Below are 15,053 nucleotides of genomic sequence, written 5' to 3'. Positions count from 1 at the left end.
CCGGAGCGGTCCGCTGGCCCCGACACAGAGGAGGCACGCAGCAGCACATCACTAGCTCCCCGCCTCGGCTCTCCTTTTATCCTTTCTTTGGTTAAAAAAATAAAAGAAGGGGCAGCCCCCTGTGGGGCAGCTCCAGGCATTAAATACTCTGCTGTACACGTATAAAAGCCCAAGGGCTGGGGCGCTGGCCCCTCACAGTGCTGGGTCTGCAGTCCTGAGGGCCGGGACGCTGCCCAGCTCCGCCATCACAACACATCCGCACGTTTGTCCCGCACCCGGCTCCGGGCTTTGGTGCGGGCTTTGGAGGCGGCCGAGTTGTAGAGGTGCTGTGAGGAGAGGGGAAGAAGAAGAGGTCAGAGGTGCCCGCGGGCCACCCCTACCAGCACTCACCCAGGGCCCTGGGCGCAAATTTGAGCAGCGGTGCCCAGCACCTGGCACCCACCTTCTCAAAGCGGGAGACCTTGCTGGCCTTCAGAGCAGCTCCGTCCAGCACCACGGGAGGCCCAAGGCTGAAGATCTCCCGTAGCAGCTCATTATTCTGCGGGAGGAGAGGCCGTCAGCCCCTGCCAGTGCTATCCCCATGCCCCTGATGAGGCTGCCAGCCCCTACCTGGAGGTGGTGGCAGATACCGGAGCCCAGAACCTCTTTGAAGGCTTGGTACGTCCGCTGGCGTGCCCAGCTGTCAAGGTACAGGCGCTCCGGGCCAAAGCGGATGGTCTCCTCCGGGTGCTCCCCGCTCTGAGTGGGCAGAGGGGCATCAGCCACAACCCGGGCATCAGCCACGACTGTCCTGGCTCTGAGCAGGGCGTGGGGAACCAGGCGGTGCTGGGGGCGGTACCTCGATGAAGCGCAGGACATCTCGGAAGACGGAGCGCTGCTTCCGCCGCTCTGTCTTGGCTCGGTGCTTGCTGTTCTCGGTAGCCAAGACTTTGAGCTGGGCCCGCAGGAACTCTGTGTCTCGGTGGCACAAGCCCTCCTGCCAGAGAAGAGGGTTTTGGGAGGGACACAGCCCCGCTGCCGCTGCCAGGACTCGGGGTGCATGCTGGCAGTGCCAGCCGCGACCCGTGCTCCCACTCTAGCTGCTTGCCTCCGCGCAGCACCCCACCGCACCTCCATCTCCTGGGCCAGCTCGAAAACCAGCGCGATGGTCTCCCCGGCCACAATACGCAGAGCGACGCTATTGCTGGACAGCAGCGGGGGCAGCTTCAGCCAGAGGCTGCGATGAGAAGGCACAGCGGAGGGTCAGCGCACCCGAGGCTCATCATGCACCCTGCTCAGCGGCCGGGGACCGGGTGGCTCCACGCCTCATGATGGTGCCCAGGCCGCCCATCCCTGCTCACCTACCTGTCCAGGAGGCTCCTGATATGGGACAGGGGGCAGATGGTGAGCAGCAGGGACCAGGACTGGAGAGCGCTGCAGTGGAGGGGTCCGTGCTGGGCCAGCCCCGAGCCACCCTCATCTGCACTGGGGTCACTGAAGATGCCCTCCAAGCAGGACAGACATGAGAACAGGTCCTGGAGAGGGGAAAGCCACCCGTCGGACCCCAGCTGACACCAGGACAGGTCCACATGCCAGGTGGGCGCAGCAGAGCCCAGGGCTGGTCCCACCAGGTATCCAGGATCCCCAGGGGCACGAGGGGCTCGTCCACTCAGGACACCACAGCTCGGCGGTGCAGCTTCCCACCCCGCTCGCCTCCGCGCTGCCCCGAGATAGGGCAGGGGACGCCGTGACAGCCCAGCGCCCTGCTGGCACAGGGGCCAGGCCGCAGGGCAGCCCCAGCGCCGTTACCTCGGGGTCGGCCGCAGCGACGTAGCAGCAGACGCCCAGGGCCGTGGCGCACTGGTGAAAGATGCGGGGAAGGGGCGGTCAGAGGAGGCCAGGGCGGCACCGTCCCTGCCACCCTTCTGCCACCGCGGGGGTCCCGGCCGTCTCCGAGCCGGTGCTGCCAGAGGCGCCGGGCTTACGCTCTGCCGGGCCGGGAGGCTGGCCGCGCCGTCGGTCAGGACGCTGACGAGTAGCGGCTTCGTGGTGCGAAACACCTCCTCCCCCTGCGGGCCGGGGCCCACCTGGAGGCAGAGGAGGGCGAGGACGGAGCCCGCCAGCGCCTGCTCCTCGCCCGTACCTGCGGGCGCAGACAGACCCCGCTCAGGGCCCGGCCCCGGCCCCCCGCCAGCCCCCGGCCCCGCGCCCCGCGGCCGGACCTCTCCTCAGGCTCCTCTCCAGGCCGTCGGCCAGCGTCAGGCGCCGCTCCAGCAGGAAGGCGGCGAGGCTCCGGGCGGCGAGGGCCCTCCGCAGGCCCTGCAGGGCCGCCCGCCGCGTCCGGGCGCTGCGGGGAGAGCGGGGGCATGGCGGGGGGCCGGCACCCGGCGGGCGGCACCCGCGGCCCGGGGCGGCGAGCCCTCACCTGCCGGCCTGGAGGCCTTCCAGGAGCTCCGCCAGCCTCTGCTGCTCCTCCTCCTCCTCCTCCTCCTCCTCCTCTTCCTCCTCCTCCGCGCCCTCCTCCGCCGGGCCGGGCCCCTCGCTGCCGCCGCGCTGGCTCAGCGCCTCCCCGGCCGCCTCCTCCCCGCCGGCCCTGGCGGCCGCCGCGGCCCCTGGGCGGCACCGGGTGAGCGGCACCGGAGGGGCGCCAGCGCCGCCGCCGCCCGCTCGCCCGCGGCTGCCCGCAGCGCGCCCCTGGGGAGGCTCGGCCCAGCCCGGCCCGGCCCGGCCCGGAGGCGCCCCCCGGGGCCGTGCGGACACGCGGCCGCCGCCGCCCCCCCCGCCCCGGCCCCGGCCCCGGCCCCACTCACGGCGCGCGGCGCGGCGCGATCGCGGCATGGCCGTCACGTGGCCTTCCCGCCGCCGGCACCGAGCCCTGAGGCCCCGCCCGCCCCCGGGGCAGCCCCCTCAACTGCGCATGCGCCCCTCGCGCGGCCTGCCGCGGACTACAACTCCCGGCGTGCACCGTCCCGCCCCCGGCCCCCCCCCCCCCCCCCCCCCCCCCCCCCCCCCCCCCCCCCGTGTCCCTGTGCCGCCCCGGCCCGGCCGGCTCGGTGCCCCCAGGACCCCGGCCCCCCCTCCAGCCCCGTCCCCCCGCTCACCGGCCCCGTCCCACTCCTGTGCCCCTCCCTGACCCGTATCTGTCCCCTTCTCCATCCCATCCCTGCCCCGTTTCAATCTCCGTCCCTGCCCCAGCTCCATCCTATTCCTGTCCCCGCCCTGTCCCACCTGTGCCCATACCTGTCCCCAGCTCTGACCCTATTCTCGTCCCATCCTCGTCTCCCTCTATGTCCCATCCCTGCCCTATTATCGGTCTCCATCACTGCCCCACCTCCATCCTATTTTTGTCCCCGTCCTTGTCCCCATCCCTGCTCCCAGCTCTGTCCCAGCTCTGACCCTATCCTCATCCCATCCTCACACCCCTCAGTGCCCCATCCCTGCCCCATTTCCATCCTATTCCTGTCCCTATCCCTGCCCCGTCTGTGCCCACACTTGTCCCCAGCTGTCCCCAGATCCCGGACAGTTGCACCAGATGATCTCGGAGGTCTTTTCCGAATTTAATCATTCTGTGATTCTATGATCCTCTGTCCCAGCTCTGACCCTATCCTCATCCTATCTTTGTCTCCCTCAGCGCCCTGTCCCTCCCCACCTCCATCCTATTCCTGTCCCCATCCCTGTCCCATCTGTGCCCATACTTGTCCCAGCTCTGGCCCTGTTCTCATCTCATCCTCATCTCCCTCCACGTCCCATCCGTGTGCCCGCTCCATCCCGTCCCTGTTCCCATCCCAGCCTTGCTTCCCCCCCCGTCTCATCCCCGCCCAGCCCTGTCCCTGTCCCTGACCCCGTCCCCAGTTTCGGTTTCCCCCTCCCCGTTTTTTCCCCGCACCGGGGGCAGGGTCCCCCCGCAGTTTCGTTTCCAGCCGCGCCGCTGCCGCCGTCAGAGACGGAAACCGAAAGCGGAACGGAGCCGAGACCGAAACCGGCGGCGGCTGCGGTTAAGGCAGCGCGGGGCCGGGGGGGGGCTCCGGCACCCCCGGTGCCACCCGCTCCGCCCGGGTCGCCCGGCCCCGGTGCCACCGGCCCCGCTCAGCGCCCCCCGGCCCCGCCGCCCCCCCGGGGGATGCTCAGCAGGGGGAGAACGGGGGGGGGAATCGGAGCCACCTTAACCGGGGGCGGTGCCGTCGGGGGGGGACGACCCGGGGGGGGGGCCGGGCGGGACTGGTTAAAGCCGCGGCGAGCGGGCAGCGGTGCTGAGCTGGGGAGCCGCGATGGAGCTGCGGAACGTGCCCGCCGGGCAGCTGGACGGCTGGGTGGCCGCCACCCTGCAGCCCAGCACGGCCTTCACGCTGGCGGTGAAGAGTACGGTGCGGCAGATCTGCGACTTCCTCAAGGAGCAGTGCTTCGAGGACGGAAGCTTCAAGGAAAAATCCGCGTCTTCAAGACGGTCAAGGTGCGAGCTGCCCCCCCCCCCCCGGGACCCGTCCTGCCCGTGCCGGGGCTGGGGCCGGGGGCTGAGCGGCCGCTGTCCTCCCCTCCCGCAGGGCGGCTCGGCGGGCAAGGGCACGGCCCTGCGCAACAACTCGGACGCCGACGTGGTGCTCTTCCTCAGCTGCTTCTCCAGCTACCAGGACCAGCGGCAGGAGCACCCCAAGATCCGTCTCCTCATCGAGAAGCGGCTCGACGAGTGCAGGCAGAGCCTGTCGTTCACTGTCAGCATCAGCCCGCCCCACTACAAGGGCCGCTCCCTCAGCCTCACGCTCTTCTCCAACACCGAGTCCATTGAAGTCGACATCCTGCCCACCTACGACGCCCTGGGTAGGGACTGGGATGGGATGGGGCAGGCAGGGGGCACGGTGCGGGACAGGGGTCAAGGTCCCTTTCTCCCCGCAGGGCAGGTGACACAGGATGGCCCGCCGGACCCACAGGTCTACGTCGAACTGCTGAACGCGCACAGCAGTCCCGGGGAATTCTCCACCTGCTTCACTGAGCTGCAGAAGAAGTTTGTGAAGCGCTGCCCCGCCAAGCTGAAGGACCTGCTGCGCCTGGTCAAGCACTGGTACAAGCAGGTGAGGGACTGCCCAGCCCCACCGTGCCCCCACAGCCCCCCACCCCCTGCCAGGGACCCCCCTACCTGCTGGCTCCCCACCTCTGTCTCCCCCCAGATGCTGAAGCCACAGTACCCCGGTGCAGACCTGCCCCCCAAATACGCCCTGGAGCTGCTGACCATCTATGCGTGGGAGCAGGGCACAGGCAGCAAAGAAGCCTTCGGCCTGGCAGAGGGCTTCTGCACAGTGCTGAAGCTGCTCTGCCGGTACCGAGACATCTGCGTCTACTGGGAGAAGTACTACTCGCTGCAGCATGAGCAGATTGGCACCCACCTGAAGCAGCTGCTGCAGAAGCCCCGGTAAGGACCCGCACCCCTGCCCTGTCACGCTGCTCCCAGCCCCAGTTCTGTGCCAGGCTCCCCGCGCCAGCCTGACAGCGATGCCCCGTCTGCATTCGCAGCCCCATCATCCTGGATCCTGCCGACCCCACCGGCATCCTGGGCCAGGGCAAGCAGTGGGACCTGGTGGCCGAGGAAGCTGCCCGGTGTTGCGCTTTCCTGCCCTGCCTCACCGGCATCAACCCCTGGAACGTACAGGTAGGGCTGCCCCCACCCACCGGCCCCGCGGCCCCCAGCCCTGCTGCCGCTGCTCACCCACAGTCTCTCCTGCAGCCGGCCAAGCCCGTGACGGTGGAGGTGAAGGGGCTGCAGGGCGCCAGGCTGCGCACCACCGTCAGCCCCAGCACCACCATCTGGCAGATAAAGGAAACGATCGAGCGGGAATGGAGAATCTCCCGCTACCAGCAGCGCCTGTCCCAGCAGCCGGCCGGGACCTCCCTGATCCTGCAGAACAACAACAGCCTGGCCTCCTACGGCATCTACTACGACACCACGCTGGTGCTGCTGCAAACCCAGCCCCAGCAGATGGACATCTTTGTGAAGGACATCAAGAACCAGACGATGACGTACACTGTGCAGCCCACCAACACCGTCTTGCAACTGAAGACAAAAATCAACGCCCGCCAGGGTATCCCCGTGCAGCAGCAGCGCCTGACCTACGACTCCAGGAACCTGGAGGACCACCATACGCTGGAGCACTATAATGTCCAGCCCAAGAGCACCATCTTCCTGCTTCTGCAGCTACGGGGCGGAGGGGGGCCCCAACACCCTTGCTGCCAGCCCTCCTGAGCACCCCCAGGCACCAGCCCACTTTGCTGTACCCCCCATCCCATCCCATTTTATTTCTCCCTGGAAATAAAACCTTTGAAAGACCCTTGTGCTGCCAGTGCTTTGGGAAGGGGGGACGGGACAAGGAGCGGGGGGGCAACAGTAGTGTCCAGAGTCAGGGCTGGTATCAATGTCACTGCAAGGGAGGGGACAGGTGTTGGGCACGAGTTCATCTCCCTGGGGCTGGGGGGGGGTGGAAACCGCTGCGCTTTGGTTTTAATTCTGCGGAAGCGAAAATAGGGTGGGGGGAAGAGCCCTGGTGCCATAGGTGCCTGGGGCTGCTAGATCCCAGGAGCGCCTGGGGGGATGAGGACACGACACACACACAGGGGGCACGCTCATGGGGCCCCTGTGCTGACTCCTCTGCTTTATTGAGCTCAATTAGTACAAGACAGGGGTGGCTCCCACCTGCCCCCTGCCTGCATCGCCCGGGGCCCCCCCCTCCAACCCCGCAGTGCGGCTGCTCCCTTGCCCCCAGGGCCCCCTTGCCATACCGGGGCCGCCTCGGCCAGGTGCGCGTCCGCTGCTACCAGCTGTTAATAAATAGAGCGGGGCCCGCGCCCGGCTGGGAGCCCCCCCACGGCCACTGCGAGCCCCTCTCGCCACGCGGCAGCGGCAGAGTCAGGCCCGGTCCCCGCTCCTAGGCAGCGCCCGGTGCCCGGGCCCGGTGTCACCAGGGGGAAGCGCTGCGGGGGCCCCGTGGCCCTCCCCGGGTGCGGCGGCGGCGGGCGGCCCGCGGCTCCTCTCCGGGCCGCGCGGGGGGCCCGGCCTGGGTGCGGGGGGACCGCGAGCCGCCCCTCGGCCCCTCGCAGGCCGCCTCCGGCCGCTCCAGCAGCTGGAGGAAGTCCCGGTACCAGAGCGTGCGGGAGGGCGCGGGGGCACCCGGGGACAGCGGCCCTGCCGCCCGGCTGGCGGCGATCACCTCCAGCACCAAGCGCAGCAGGGGCTGGGTAAAGCCATGCTCGGTGGCGCGGCACAGGTAGAGACCAGCGTCGGAGCGCTGGACGCTGCGCAGGAGCAGCCCCCGCTCCGTCCAAACCACCCGCTCATCCAGCTGCACCTGCGGCACCAGTAGGAGGTCAGGGCATGGGGGGGGGACGTAGGGAGACCCCCCCCCCAAGCCCCAGCACCTACCTCTCGCTGGGGAGCATCGGGGCTGTGCTGGTAGGTCCAGAGCACGTGGGCTTGCAGGGACCTGGGCACGCACTCCAGGAAGGTGCTGCTACCCTCCACTGCGTAGAGCTGCCTCTGGGGCACGCGGCCCCGCCGTGGCTCTGCGGGACGAGGCCTCATGTCAGCCCCCAGCCCGGCAGGGCCGCCGTGCCCCACCGGTCCCCCCCTCACCTTCAGAGCAGAGCAGGTTGGGGTCCCCATTGCGGACGTCCTGCCGGCGGGAACGCCTGCGGGAACGGAGGGAAATGGGGAGCTGCGGCAGCACGGCACGTGCCTTGCCCTGGTTTTGGGCAGGTGGCCCTGGCGGTGCCTACCTTTTGGTGCTGGGCACGTAGCGGGTGCAGGCGGTGCCATCCCAGGCACAGTACGGGTCCCTGGCCAGGCAGCACTCGGCGCAGGCTTTGCCGTAGGCACTGCAGCGGTGCAGAGGCAACTGGGCCACTGCCGTGGTCGAGCCGGCATAGAGCTGTTGCTGCAGGGAGAGGGGGGCTCAGCACTCCCACTGGGGGACACAGGGACCCTCCCCATGGGGCTGGCAGCATCTCAGCCCCCTTGCCTGCTCCCCTTACCCGCTTGGAGGAGAGCTGCAGGCTGATGATGGGGGACGCATCCTGCCAGGAGAGCAAGGGTGGGTGTTGTGGAGAGCTGGGGGCTCACTGGGGGTGGGGAGCCCCCAGCAGCCACCCCCAGCGATAGGGGAGGGCAGGCGGCTGCCCCTCACCTGGAAGACCTGCAGCTCCTCCAGCAGCAGCTCCTCCATGCCATGCCACCTCTCCTGGGGCACTGAGACCACCTTCAGCACGGTGCCGACATCTGTGGGGAGGGTGGTGAGGCGGAGGTCCCAGGCATGGCCCCGCAGCCGCAGCTCTCACCCCTTGGCCCAGGGCAGCACGTGCCTGTGCCAATGAAGAGGACGTCGTAGTGGCCATCAGCAGCAGAGACGCGGTCAACGGCGATGCGGGTGAAGGTGTAGGGCACGCCGGCTTGCAGGAAGAGGGGCCGCTGGCCGTGGGGCAGCACCGGGTTGTACATGAGCGGGTGGTGGCGGGCAAACTGGATCACCTCATCTGGGAAGTCCTTGGTGGAGCTGAAGGTGCCGAAGGTTTTGCTGGGGCACTGCAGGAGGCAGCGCTGGGTGAGCAGGGTCCCACTCCCCACATCCAGCCCCCCTGGGGCAGACTGGGTGCCACCCGCCCTGCCACGTACCATGCCTGGGCGGGGGTATGGCACACGAGCCTGGTACGGCACCCACTGGTAGTTGGGGCCCTCCTTGTGCGCAAAGGGCCCCAGGAAAGCCCGGCGGATGTCAGCCATGGTGTAGACACAGACAGCCGAGCCCTGGAAGACGGAGCTGGCGAGAGACAGGGCGATGTGAGGGGTGAGCACGCCTGGGACACACCAGGGGGGAGATCAGCTTTACCTGGAGGTGGAGAAGACCGCATAGACCAAGGGGTTGCGCTTGTCTCTTGTCTGCAGCAGGAAGACGTCACCTGTGGGCAGGCAGGAGGAAGGGACAGCGTCAGCGTGGCCACCCTGGCCCTGCAGGGCACAACGGGGCCTATCCGCTGGCCACCCTGGCGAGTACTCACGGAGCTCGTCGAAGTACGTGTCAGCAACCGTCGGCGCCCGGCACAGCACAGACCAGCCGGGCCTTCAGGAACGTCGTCCACTTGTTCACCAGGCTCCTCTGCCCGCCCACGTCGTTCTGCCGGGCAAGGGGCAGCCGGTGGGTGAGCGGCGGCGCCCGCACCCCAGGCTCCACCGCCCCGCCGCGGCTGCCTGCACCCACCCTGCAGATCTGGCCGATGCGGGTGAAGCTGGTCTTGCCCAGCCCCTGCTGCCGCTCCACCGCCGTCTCACGGAAGAAGAAGTAGATTTTGTCGTCGTCGGGGTTCTCGCTCTCAGGCACCCAAAAAACGTCCACGAACTTGGGCTCTGGGGGCAGAGAGGTGCCACATCCAGAGCCTGCAGGCACCCGATAGGCACAGGGACCCCCGGAGCGCTGTGGGCAGCGCTCCCACCCCGTCAGGCCCCGCGGTAGGAGAGAGGACAGGTGCAGCGGAGCCCGGTGAGCTTGCCACCCGGACGGCTGCATCCTGCTGCAATGCTGCAGCGGGGTGCCCAAGCCCTCCCGCCCCCTGTGCCCTGTACTGACCGTTGAGCCAGCGGGAGTCGTGCTGCTCAGTACGGATGGACGGGCGCAGACCCAGGCTGCGGAAGATGGTAAAGTCGCGCCCCATCAAATCGGTGGCCACCCCTGAGTAGAGCTCCTCACCTGGCAGGCACCAAGGGAAGTGTCACTGGGAGCCCGCTCCCGCCGACCGCTGCGACAGCCCCAGCTCCTCCCTCGCTCCCCTCCTACCCACGAGAACAGAGGCGGCTGTGTGCCGGGGGTCATAGGGGCTCTTTCCCTTGCCATCTTCAGCGTGCCGTGGGTCCAGCTTGAAGACATGGTCCTGGGGGAATGGGGTCAGCGCGGGCAGCCGGGGCCATGCCGTGCCATGCCGTGCTGCGCTGCGCTGCAGCTCACCTCCATGTGCTGGCCGACCTCCACGAAGGCACAGGTGGGGTGGAAGGCGCCGGTGCCACAGGCATACAGGTGGGTCCGGTTGTAGGCGTGCAGGATCTTCACGAAGTTCATGCACTCGGCCTGGGGGGACAGGGGCGGCTCTGAGGCCCCCGCTTCACCGGCACCTCAACCAGCACCCTGCCCGCCCCATCCTGCACTCACGGTGATGTCCTTGCCAGCCCAGTTGCACTCTTCCCTCCACTCTACCGGTGCAGGCCAGTAGATCTGCAGGTGGGAGGGGAATAGTAGCAGCTCCCAGGACCCAGATGACGGCCACCAAACCCGTGGCACATCACAGGAGGCCGCCTCCACCCTGCTCCACCCTCCCGGCCCCGTTACCTTCCTGTCCCGCTGGCTGATGTTGTCCAGGCTCAGCGACACCAGGTGGTTCTTGGCGCCCACGAAGAGGCGGCCGCGCTCCTCGTCCAGCAGCAGGGCCTCGTAGCAGCACGAGCGCTCCAGCTGGAAGAGGCGCAGCCCGTGGCGGGCCCGCAGCTCTGCGGGGCCAGGCCACCCCGCTCAGCCCTGCCCGCTGCAGCCCTTGCGCTGGAGGGGACCCAGGGGTCCCCCAGGCATGCTCCCATCCCATCCCACAGTGGACGTGGGGGTCCTGGGGGACCCGCAGCTGTCCCTACATCAGCCCATCTGCCGGAGCACGGGGGCTGTGGCGGAGCTCAGTGCTGGGTCCCGTGAGCTGCCGCAGCCGACGTGCCTGGAGGCAGTGGGGTGCCCCAACCCCCGGGCGCCCCAACACCCAACCCAGGTGCAGGCAAGCCCAGGGCAGGGCTGAGAGCCCAGCCCCAGCCCCACGGTGCGGCCGTGTCTCCGAGGTGCCTGGGCAGGGGCCGCGGCCCCCCGCCGCCCGGTCCCATCCCCCAGACCCGTCCCACCGGCTTTCCCAGCTCCGCCGCCCCCGCAGCGGCCCACCATCCATCTCGGCACAGCGGGCGGCGGGGAGAAAGGGCCTTTTCTCTGCCCCGCGGAGCTAATCCCTCGCGGCAGGAACAAACGGCTCTTTGTGATGGCCGCTCACTGGGACCCCGTACCCACGGCTGGGGGCACCGGGGTGACGCCCCGACCCGGCACCCCGGTGCTGGGAGCCAGGAGACCACGACACAGGGTCCCCCGGTGGGCCCAGTGTCCCCACGCTCCCCCGTTGCACCTGCACCGTCCCTGCTCGGTGGCTGTGGTGCGTCCCCTCGCCTGTCCCACCGCGCCGGTTGCCCCCACTCACCCGGGAAGGCCAGCCTGAGGCGGGGGGTAGCGGTGGCGGGCGGGGGGCGCCCGGCGGCCGGGCCGCGCAGCAGGAGCAGCAGCAGGAGCAGCAGCAGGAGCAGCGGGCTGCTCATGGCTGGTGCCTGGCTCGCAGCCCCTCGGCTGGAGGCAGAGGAGGGGACGTCAGCTCGGGTTACAGCCCCCTCCCCGTTGGCCCCCGGGGGGCTCCCCCCCCCCCATGCATGGCTGGCAGCGGTGCCCCCGGCCGGACCCCTCTGGTTTGGCCAGCGCGGGGACATGGAGAGGGCGAGGGTGCCCTGGGCATCGCCATACGGCGAGCCCGGCACAGCGCGGGGGGCTGGCTGAGGGGACCCCCTTGCCGGGTGCCGGTTGGGGTACGCAGGTGGGGGGGGCGCTGGCCGGCTGCCTCTCGCTCCCCGCATTTGGAAGCCCCGCTGAGTCCGACCCCAAACGTCACGGGCTCCGCGAGCACTCTCCCTGCCCCGACCCTGGGGAAACTGAGGCAGCCGCCCCGGCAGCACAGAGCCGCCCCGGGAGGGCTCCGCGCTGCCCCGCGGGGACGGGGCGAGCACCGGGGCGGCGACAACCGCGTCCCCCTCCCGTACCTCAGTTTCCCCACCGCTGCGGCCGCCTCTGCCCTTCCCGGGGGGGCTCCGCCTGGCTGCGGGACCGAGCAGGTGGCACGGCCCGGCACCGGCACCGGCACCGGCACCGACCCGCGCGGCCCCACCGGGGCTGCTCCCTCCGGGCGGGGCCCGGCCCGGCTCGGCCCCGCTGCCGCCGTCCAGGCGGAGGCTGCGCGAGTCGGCGGCGCGGCCCTTGACCCCCCCACCCCCCCACCCCGGTCCGGTCCCGTCCCGCCCGGGCGGCGGCACCCACCTGGGCCTCGGCGCGGCTCGGCCCGGTCCCGCACGGCCCCGCCCCGCCCGGGAGGGCGGCGGGGCGGCCCCGGCGGGGCGGGGCGGGCGGGGGGCGGCCCGGAACGGCCCGGCCCGGCCCGGCCCGGGGGGCGGAAGGGGGGGGGGGGGCACGCACGTGCTAACACGTGCAAACACGCGCAAACACGCGGGCACCTGCAGGCACCTGCACACACACCTGCACGTGCACGCGTGCAGATGCGCACGCCGTGACCCCCCCCGGGCACCCCCCGGCACATGCCTCTGCCCGCAGCAGCAGGGCCCTGGTGCTCCCCGGCACGCCCGTCGCACACGCACACGCACACGCCACGCCAGCGCCGCTGGCACGCACGTAGCCGCACGCCGCGCCGTGGCCGGTGGCACCCGCCCATGTGGCCCGCGGTGCCACCTGCCGTGCCCCCACCCCGCGGTGCCACCGCCCCCAGGTGAGAGCTGAGCACCGCCACGCTCAGCGCACCCACGGGGGCAGCTGCGGGTGTGAGGGCTTGGGGGGGGCCGGGACCCGGGGGGGGCCCCGCTCAGCTGCAGCCCAGATGTCTGGCCCGGGCCCAGGCTGCAGCAAACAAAATTCCTCCGCTGCCTCCCATTTTCCAGCCAGTGCTGCCAAGAATAGCAAGTGCTGAGAGGTGCCGGCAGCGGGTCCACGCGCGCCTCGGCCGGCAAGGGGGGCCGGGGAGGGACACGGGGACTGGGCTGCCCTTGGGGGCCATCCCCCGCCTCATCCCCCCGGCCCGGACGGGTGCAGAGGGCTTTGCTTGTCTGCAAGACTTTGCCCGGGCCGTGAGGCGCTGTGGGACTTTGGGCTGGGCAGAGGGTGGCTCCAGCCAAGGGAAAGCGCCGTGGGGGGGCCTGTGCCTGCTGGCCCTGCCATCACCTCCTGCCTGCGGCACGGTGTCCTAGGGCTGGCCATGGCAGCGGGGACGTGGGGCCCAGTGCCCCCCACCATCCCTGCTCCCAACCGGGAGTGGGACGGGACACAGGGAGCAATGGCGGGGGGGATGTCACCCCTCCCCGGGGGCCGGGATGGCTCCCAGCACCACGAGGCCCGGCGGGGACGTGGCGAGGTGGCCCGAGGGCGGCCAGTGCGAGCACGGCCCGAGCCCCGGAGCGATGCAGGGCCCTGCCAGCAGCGGCTCCGCCTGCAGAAGCCATCAGGCGTCACAAGGGCCGTGGCTCCGTCCCGGAAAAACAGCGCTGGAGCTGCCAGGGCCGGGCAGTTGCGGGGGGGGGGGGGTGCGCCACGTTGCCACCAGCCCCCCCTGCTCCACAGCAGCTCCCTGTGGCAGGGTGACAAGGAGCGGGACTCCCAGACAGCCCAGGAGGACAAGGGACAGGCCTCCTCCAGTTCCAGGATGAGCACGGTCCCGTGTCCCAAGTGACCCTGGAAGGGCGCCTGGCGACGCTGTGAGGACCCCTGGGGACAGGGTGCTGGCTCTGCCAGGGGGCAAAGCTGGGAGCCAGCCCCATGCGTGCCCTGAGAGATGGCCAGGATCGCACAGATTTTGTCTGCGGGGCTGTGCCAGAGCTGAGGCTTCCCCAGGGCCTGTGCTGTGGGCCAGGGAGACCGTCCCCACGGCCTGGAGTGTCCCAGGGAGCCATGCGACCTCACCCCCCCGCTCCTCCCCATCCCTAGCGAAGCAGGGAACTCATCAATTTTCCACCACACTGCTTTTCAGCCCGTGTTTTGTCTCCTGTTCCCAGCCAGACCCCAGCAATGGGCTTTGTCTGTGCAGCGCGGGGGGGCCTCCCCGAAGGATGGCCACCGTTGGCCTTGCTGTCAGCGTGGGGACATGCCAGCCCCAGCTGTAGTCCCCTCTGCCTGCGGGGACACCCATCCAGAGCCCCCCGCCCCAGGTCCTCGGCCACGGCATGGGGAGGCCGTGGTGGGGACAGGAGCAAAAGATGGGCTTTGTGCAGTGGGGCGGCCAGGTGGCCGTGCTGCTGTCCCTGTGGCACCGCTTCTTGGCCAGGGGGAGCACACGGAGGCAGGAGAGGCCTCCTGTCACCCACCTGCACCCCAATGCTGGGCACCCCAAACCCCCTAGTGCCTTGTGATGGCACAACAGAGGTGGGTTTGGAGCTCATCTGGCATACAGCAAGGGCAGGCGGCACCCCCAGTTGCCATCTCTCCACCTCCTTCCCCCACCATCCCGAAGCCGGCTCCCATGCCCTGGCTGGCACCGGGCACCTTGGTGTGAGCTTTAACTGGCACCAGGATGCAGACGTGGCCGTCCGCCCCCGCAACGCGTGGGGGGCTGTGCCAGGGTTGGGATGGAGCCCCCGGCTCTGTCCATCACCCCAGAGCCAATGGAGCAAGCAAGGCCCCCGCGCATTCCTGCCGGGATTAGGTGGCAGCCCCGGCCACGCCAGCTAATCCCCCCATAACAGCCCCCTCTGTGCTGGGCTGAGCAGGGCCCAGGGGGGCTTTGGGGCATCACCACCGAGCTGCCCCTCTGTGGGGGCTGCGGTGAGCCCTGGGGCGGGTGGTGCCAGTGTGTCCCCCCCACACACGGCACAGAGGAAAGAGGTTTGGGTCCCGACCCACCGAGCCCCCACGCTCAGCCAGGGAAATGCACAGGCCCTTTGCCCACTCCTGCAACCCCAGGCTAACGTCAGCCCCTCACTACCTGCTCGCTCATCCCCCACCCCATGCCCGGCCGCGGCCACCCTGTCCCCGCAGGACCGCGTGGCTCCCTGTGGGCCTCGCACAGCGCCACTGCGGCGGGAACGGCTGGGCCGGGCGGCCACCGCGCATAAAGCGGCCATTGATGGGCACTGTGGTGGCCGCAGCGGCACAACGGGGCCTTGTCCCGGCCCCCAGTGCCCCACTGCTGCTTGGGCCTGCCCCGGCGTGGGGCTGAGCCTCTGTCCCCAAGCCAGCACCCAGGGGTGCTCTGAAGCCCCCCAA

The 15,053-nt window shown here is 70.1% G+C and overlaps 3 protein-coding genes across 3 annotated transcripts; 1 reads left to right on the top strand and 2 right to left on the bottom strand.

The window, feature by feature from the left end:
• Nucleotides 1–53: 53 nt before the first annotated feature.
• On the bottom strand, nucleotides 54–2,837 carry IFRD2 (interferon related developmental regulator 2). The gene is made up of 11 exons (XM_050712736.1): nucleotides 2,790–2,837; nucleotides 2,405–2,591; nucleotides 2,202–2,326; nucleotides 1,965–2,122; nucleotides 1,789–1,839; nucleotides 1,345–1,514; nucleotides 1,111–1,216; nucleotides 839–976; nucleotides 610–738; nucleotides 443–538; nucleotides 54–326 (listed from the first exon to the last, which is right to left on the bottom strand). The coding sequence occupies exons 1-11, from the start codon at nucleotides 2,815–2,817 to the stop codon at nucleotides 246–248; spliced, it is 1,269 nt and encodes a 422-aa protein (XP_050568693.1). The 5' UTR covers nucleotides 2,818–2,837; the 3' UTR covers nucleotides 54–245.
• A 1,365-nt stretch (nucleotides 2,838–4,202) lies between these two features.
• On the top strand, nucleotides 4,203–6,296 carry LOC118248062 (2'-5'-oligoadenylate synthase 1-like). Its single transcript, XM_035546637.2, is given in 7 exon segments — nucleotides 4,203–4,400; nucleotides 4,403–4,429; nucleotides 4,521–4,794; nucleotides 4,870–5,045; nucleotides 5,142–5,383; nucleotides 5,485–5,620; nucleotides 5,696–6,296. Coding segments are annotated over 7 exon segments (1,524 nt in total). The 5' UTR covers nucleotides 4,203–4,247; the 3' UTR covers nucleotides 6,212–6,296.
• A 477-nt stretch (nucleotides 6,297–6,773) lies between these two features.
• SEMA3B (semaphorin 3B) lies at nucleotides 6,774–12,172 on the bottom strand. The gene is given in 19 exon segments (XM_035546830.2): nucleotides 6,774–7,310; nucleotides 7,385–7,524; nucleotides 7,595–7,650; nucleotides 7,738–7,895; nucleotides 7,993–8,034; nucleotides 8,145–8,236; nucleotides 8,320–8,539; nucleotides 8,630–8,774; nucleotides 8,844–8,913; nucleotides 9,013–9,041; nucleotides 9,043–9,128; nucleotides 9,213–9,358; nucleotides 9,579–9,698; nucleotides 9,786–9,879; nucleotides 9,954–10,073; nucleotides 10,155–10,217; nucleotides 10,332–10,489; nucleotides 11,227–11,369; nucleotides 12,108–12,172. Coding segments are annotated over 18 exon segments (2,244 nt in total). The 5' UTR covers nucleotides 11,342–11,369; nucleotides 12,108–12,172; the 3' UTR covers nucleotides 6,774–6,920.
• Nucleotides 12,173–15,053: the final 2,881 nt, after the last annotated feature.

Source organism: Cygnus atratus, chromosome 10 (genome assembly GCF_013377495.2).
Source record: "Cygnus atratus isolate AKBS03 ecotype Queensland, Australia chromosome 10, CAtr_DNAZoo_HiC_assembly, whole genome shotgun sequence".
In the NCBI taxonomy this organism is placed as follows: domain Eukaryota; kingdom Metazoa; phylum Chordata; class Aves; order Anseriformes; family Anatidae; genus Cygnus; species Cygnus atratus.
The sequence above is the reverse complement of the archived record's forward strand: the minus strand, read 5'-3'. Positions and strand labels throughout refer to the sequence as shown.